The sequence below is a fragment of the Octodon degus genome, unplaced genomic scaffold (assembly GCF_000260255.1).
Source record: "Octodon degus isolate 3935 unplaced genomic scaffold, OctDeg1.0 scaffold00111, whole genome shotgun sequence".
Taxonomy (NCBI): domain Eukaryota; kingdom Metazoa; phylum Chordata; class Mammalia; order Rodentia; family Octodontidae; genus Octodon; species Octodon degus.
This window is the reverse complement of record NW_004524687.1, coordinates 2,465,333-2,471,811: the sequence shown is the minus strand read 5'-3', so window position 1 is coordinate 2,471,811 and position 6,479 is coordinate 2,465,333. Positions and strand designations below refer to the sequence as shown.

At 40.0% G+C, this 6,479-nt stretch overlaps 1 protein-coding gene across 1 annotated transcript in view; it reads left to right on the top strand.

Moving 5' to 3' along the window:
• Ift88 (intraflagellar transport 88) overlaps positions 1-6,479 on the top strand; it is a 125,239-nt gene that overhangs the window by 94,608 nt on the left and 24,152 nt on the right. The window contains exon 22 of the mRNA XM_023699165.1: positions 4,569-4,675. Within this exon, the coding sequence (XP_023554933.1) occupies positions 4,569-4,675 (107 nt within the window). The remainder of the gene's footprint in view (positions 1-4,568; positions 4,676-6,479) is intronic.

The following is a 6,479-nucleotide window of genomic DNA, read 5'->3' as shown; positions in this document are numbered from 1 at the left end:
TGGCTGGCTTGAGTTGTGGGGAATCGAACCACAGCAACCTGAGCCTGACTGCTTTGTTGAAGCAGCCACTTAAAGAACTGAGCTAAGGGGCAGGCCCCCCTAAGCCAGTGATTGAGACTGGCTTAAGTGGTGGTGTGTGCCTGTAATCTTAGTGCTTGGGAGGCTGAAAACAGGAGGATCACTATGAATCTGATCTGTGTAGTGAAACCCTGTTGACCCTGTACTAAATACATAAGAAAAAAGCACCAATTTCTTGAAAAGTAAAAGATTTGCAATTCTTAAATCAGGCCTTTTTTTTTTTTTTGCGGAAACAGGGATTGAACTCAGGCCCTTGTGCTTACCAGGCAAGTGCTTATTCTACTGAGCCATCTCCCCAGCCCAGATTTGTAATTCTTAATTCATTAATGTTGGTATACAAGGAAACATAGCAGATAAAGTCATGAAAAGATATAGTATATAGTTTAATAATATCCCTGCAGCAAATAAAATAACGTGTTTGAAGAGTCTTTAAAATTTTATTCTTCAATACTAGGGGTTATAGCTCAATGGGAGAGTGCCTGCTTAGCATGCATAAGGCCATGGGTTCAATTCCCAGTACCATGCAAAAAAAGAAAAAGAAAATACACTTAATTTTGTCCTTTAGCAACAATGATAACAGCCCATTATAGTTTACTAAAAGCAAGTCTTGTTTTCTGAGCCAAGTTGTCTGATGGCCCAGCCTGATCTAAGAATTAGATAGCTACAGCTCGTGTTCGTTCATTACTGTTTCTCCATTTTTAACGTATTTAGTCTTTGCATAAAAGTTTTGTAGCAAATAGATGAGCTGTGATCCTTGGTGGTGGTACACGTTCCAGGTGTTCTCTGATTCTTAGAAATAGATGCATTAACTCACGGCCAGCTTCCAACAGCCAGGCAGGAAACACCACAGGAATAACTTGGAGAACTCTTAAAAGTACCAACTTCTAGCCTGCCTTCAGAGAGTTGTATTTGGGTTTTCAGAGAACCCAGACATCCTTTCCTTTCCCTGTATCTTTTTTAAAAGCTTTTACATGATTCTTAATCTCAGTCAGATTAGGGAGCTGATATGTTAGAAATTACACAGGAGGCAGGGATGATGATTGCAGCACTATGAAAATGGTGCAGCCTCACAGTGGGCTGGGCCACAGTTGTTCAGCCTGGACCCCTGACATTTGGTGTTAGGTAATTCTGGGTCACAGGAGGCTGTCCAGGGAATCAGCATTCCCAGCTTCTGCCTACTAGGTACCCCACCATGGCCATGAAAACCAGAAATGTCTCTATATTGGGCTAGATGTCCCCTCCAAGGAAAAATTGCTGCCAGGTAAAATCTGCTCGAGAGCCACAGCCCCTTTGCACCAGGGCCAGGAAGGGAATGTCTTCCAACAGTGCCAAGATTTTTCCTGGATGGAGAGTTTGAAAGTCTCTCTGTAAGATAAATGATTACGTGTGCCACATGGAATATTGAGAGATGACTTTGGGCTGCATGATTTTAAAAACAAGTGCAATCAATAGACTACCTTAATTGTAGCCAAAGAAAAAATATTTACATTCATGGAATGCCTTATTTTAAGAATAGTTTTCTGGTGAACCCAACTGGATAGTTTAAATTATATTCTTCATCAAACATTGACATGCAGGGCCAGGGAGATAGCTCAGCAGCATAAGCACCAGCTTGACAAGTGCAGGGTCCTGAGTTCAATCCCTAATGCCCCCCCAGAAAAAATTGACATGTATTTACTAATGGTATTCTGCATTTTAGAGGACATCTACCATAATCAGTGGTCTTTATTTTGCATTACAATTCCTAAATCTTTCCTCTGAAAATAGGAAGAGAAGCCTTAATGTGAATTATTAGCGTAAATTTAGATGTAGGCAATGTATACAGTAATGTGTAACATTTTTAATCATTTTGGTACTAGTACCTTTACAGTATTTTCCATGGTCTTAAGTCAGTTATCACTGTCTAAAACTCTTAAAATGACTGTGGTCCAGGCACTGTTCTACCACTGCAGATATAGCAAAAAACTAATAAGCTAAAATCCTTGGTGTTGTGGGTTTTTATTCTAGGAGGAAGAGAAAGACAGATATGTTTCAGTAGTCATAAGTGCTATGAAAGAAGCAGAGGGAAGGAGGTAGGTGGTACTGGAGGGTGAGTTTTTAGACAGGGTAGCCTCTGGGCACAGACCAGAAGGAACAAAAAGAAGCAAACCATGGCGATATGGAGGTGAGCTGCGTGGTGCGAGAATGGGAGGCGCTGAGTCAGCAGGGAGGTAGCCTGGAGAGGAAGGGCCTGAGGTCCTCCCAGGCATCAGCTGAGGACTTTGGGGTGCATTTTGGGAGATGGTCACCCATGGAGAACATTGAACAGAACAGTAATCTGACCTAATAGCATCTGTAATAGGAGTGACTCCAACTTCTGTACTGGAGGTCCACTAGAGAAGATCCCTCTGGCTGTCATCTGGAGAACCAGCTGGGTAGGCATTACCTCCAGGAGAGTGAGTGTGCAGAATTAGCCTGGCCTCAGGCAGTAGCAGTGGAGGTGATGAAAGAGGGGGACAGATTAAGAATATGTTTGTAAGTTATCGATGACAATTTGCTGGGTCTTTTGGATTGAAGAGTGGAGGACATGCCAAAGATGACACTAGGGACCTAGTTATGGAGAGCTGGGAGGATAGAGCCACTAAGTTCTAAAAGGTGGAAAACTGGGGAGGGAACACATTTTGGAGGGAAAAAGCAAAAGTTGGTTTTGGATGTCCTGTGTTTGAGCTGCCTCTTAGATATCTAAGAGGATACATAAGGCACAAAAAGCTGAGCTGGGTAAAGCTCAGTGGTAGAGTGCTTGCCAGTGTGTTTAATTAAGATCCTGAATTCCATCCCCAGCTGCCTCCCCAAAGTTGGACAGCATCAGCATATAAGTTTATTTCAATATATTTTGTATTCTTTTGTTATAATATCAATAATATTTTTAAAAACTTGATTGTTGTCTTTAACACTTCCTGGTATTGTATTTATTTATTTGTTCCCCTAAATTTTATCAGCAATATCTTATGTGTTGGTGATACAACAGTGAATGTTAAATCTTGATTTCTGTTCCCTAGGACTCACTAATAATCGTTTAACTAATATGATGTAATGAATGAGACAATGAAAGAAATAATTGAAAAACTGTGACAGAATTAGGGACGATTGTATAACTAGCTTCACACTTCAGATGCTTTGCCAGCCAAGGGAGGGCAACAGCAGGCATTCCAGGTAGGAGAGCAGCATTAGGAACAGCAAGGACACACAAGAATGTGCAATCTATTTCAAAATTTAGTCTATTTTTTAAAATGTAGCAGATGGAACATGTGTTTTGCTATACTACAAACGAAAAAAATAATTTTTTTCTAAAAATTGTAAACCTACCAAGGACAAAAAGATAATTAGATTTTGGGAAGTATGGGAGAAGTTTCTACTAACAGAAGAAACTTTGGGGGTAGATAAGGTAGTGATGAAGTAAGAAGCAAAGCAGTTCATGATGCAGAGCACCAGAAATCCCAGAACTTGGGTGCAGGAGCTCTCAGCGTCACTCACAGTGGGTGACTGAGACCTTAGGGAGGGTTGATCAGGCCTCAGATCCCACCCTCTGTGCAGCTGAGAGGCCGAATATAAGGGGTCTCTCAGTGGGTGGTGGGAAGAAATGTCCTCAAGATGTGCAGCAGAGTCAAATGGATTACTATAAAGTAGAAGAAAGGAAAGAAGAATGGATATTTATGCAGGTCGAAAGGGGCTAAATGAGAGATAATACAGAGAGAAAGATTTAGGGGGAATCACGATGTCAGTGGGGGGTAGGTTTTCTTCAAGGTGCTATGGATGCCGGTTAGAGATCTAATTGATTTTAGTAAAGTCATAATAATGCATGTAAAGGAATGTGGCAAAGGTTGAAGAGTCAGAGACCAGCTTTAAATTACAGACAGCGAGAGTGACTGAAGCTTGTAACAGCAAGCCTCCCAGGACCCTTCAAAAGTGAACAAACGTTAGGTGGGATGGGTGAGACGGAGGGGAGGTCGGGGACAGAAGACAGGGTGCTCAGAGAGCAAAGAGGGATTTCAGGAGCAAAATCACTGTCCATGAAGTTAATTGTACAAGTTGAGGTAGAGGTGTAGCTCAGTGGCAGAGCACTGACCTAGCATGCATAAGGCCCTGGATTCCATCCCCAGCACCGCAAAAATAGATAAATATAAATGAATGAATGAGTGAATGCATTTACTCACAGTAACTGCAGACTCAGACTCCCGTAGAGCTCTTCACTCATTATGTGTGAATCTCCCATCAGCACAGTGACAAATGTCACACCTGCCTTTGGAGTTCTCATCAGGAAGTGTCTTTGTGCTGTGCTCCTCTAGGACGTAGTAACCTGAGGACCAGGCATGTGGAGAGGGTTGGTCCAGAGATTGTGGAGTAAAATTGTCTTTGAAGGAAAAAAAAAAAACAAAAAAACATCATTTCTGGGCTTTGTGGACATTTACTGCTACGCACACTTTCCTAAATATATTCTTTCCTCAATTTAGGTCTGCGCTTCTTGGTTCGTCTCTGCACAGATATCGGTTTAAAAGAAGTTCAAGAATATGTCACAAAACTCAAGAGGTTGGAAAAAATGAAAGAAATAAGGGAACAGGTATCTCATATGGGCCAAAAACTGCTATGTGTTCATTTTCAAAATGTCAGTGTGCTGTAGCTCAAGTGAATGTTAGGAGCTTCTGTCAGAAAGAAGCATTGGAAATTTTTTTCTGCTCCAGCATAGCTAAAATTTTAGTTTAAGGATGAAATTTTGTTAAGAAGTGGGTTCCCTATGGGTAGATATGCAATCTTTTTTTTTTTTTTTTTTTTTTTTTTTGCAGAACTGGGGATTGAATTCAGGCCTTTGTGCTTGCCAGGCAAGTGCTTATTCTACTGAGCCATCTCCCTAATTCTCTAGTCTTTAGTGGATAGCTACTAGCAAACAAACAAAACAAAGTAAGTTACAGAATGATTTGAAATTTTTATTTTAGTCAGAGTCCTGTGTTCAGTGAGGAATAATTGCTGCACTTGTCTGTAGTAGTGGTGCTGTTTTCTTTAACTGCTTCCTTGTACACCAGAGCATAGCTTTGAGAATAACATGAACATACATGGAAGCATTCCATGTACATCTGTTTTGTGCAGTGTGTAGAATAAAAATTCTGATTACTAAAAAACAGTTCTTATTACTTCTTTAAAAGTATCTTCTCTCCTATGTTTGAGCCTAAAGTATTTAAAATATAATGTGATTTTTTAATATCGGCCTCTCACAGAAAATATTTCATGAAACTGAGAGTGCTATATTGGATATAAAATTCTGACTAAGGCATTAAGTTAATTTTTTCTCATGAAAATATAGTGACAAAATACTTTTCCAAAAATACAATTCTCTTGAATATAGAGAAAAATCTAAATTCTATACTTGCTTTAAAATATGGGTGGCCATCTTTGCTTTTAAAAAGTGGTTTAGAGGCTGGGAATATAGCTCAGTGGCATAAGCAAGAGCAAGGTCCTGAGTTCGATCCCTGGTACCACTAAATAAATTTTTAAAATGGGACATAACCATTCAGTTTTTAAAGTTTCCAGTTGTAAAAGGATTATGAGCAAATACATCTTTACTCTAAAGACCCTGTGGGGGAAAAATAAAATAAATTTTTAAAAAGATGCTGTGAAATATCACTCTGGTACTAAAATGCCAAGCAAAGATATCTAGTTGACAACTGCTACAATGGCCAATCTAATACAATGTACCAAGAGCTAATGAAATTAGATAACTTGCACGAGAGCTTTGTGAAATGTTTATTGATGTTCCAGTGATCATAATTGTCATCATAATCATTATTAAATGCATTTCATTAATAAGAAACAAAAAGGAGGACATATTTCAAACCAAGAAAGTTTCTTGGAACTCAGTACCCTACTGTCAAGCTTCCTAAATCAGGGCCATGGGTACATGTCCAAAGAGTGAGAGTTTTTGGTCTTCACAAGTTTGAGCATCAGTAGTTTTATTTAGTTATGCTGAGCAGTGAGCACAGACTGCTACAGATGTAGATCACATGGTTTAGCATTAGTGTGTCTCATTTAGTGGGCTTCTAGCACTGACCACGTTCAAACAGTAAGAAGTGCCTTCTAACTTCCTGGGAACTTTTTGCAGCCAGTTCACAAGGAATTTTTTAAAACTGGTTCATGTTAATAATAGCAGGGTTTCTTACAGAAAGTTGGCACATGCAACTAACATATCTTCATTTCAATCTCATTACCCTTCCCCCCGTTTTTTCTCTCTCTTCTCACTGCTTGTGTTCCCCATCTCCAGAAGAGTCTGCCTCCTGCCTCCTGGTTTCCTTCATCTTGCCTGCCCTTTCCTTTTCTCTTTCTCTTTCTCTCTCTCTCTCTCTCTCTCTCTCTCTCTCTCTCTCTCTCTCTCT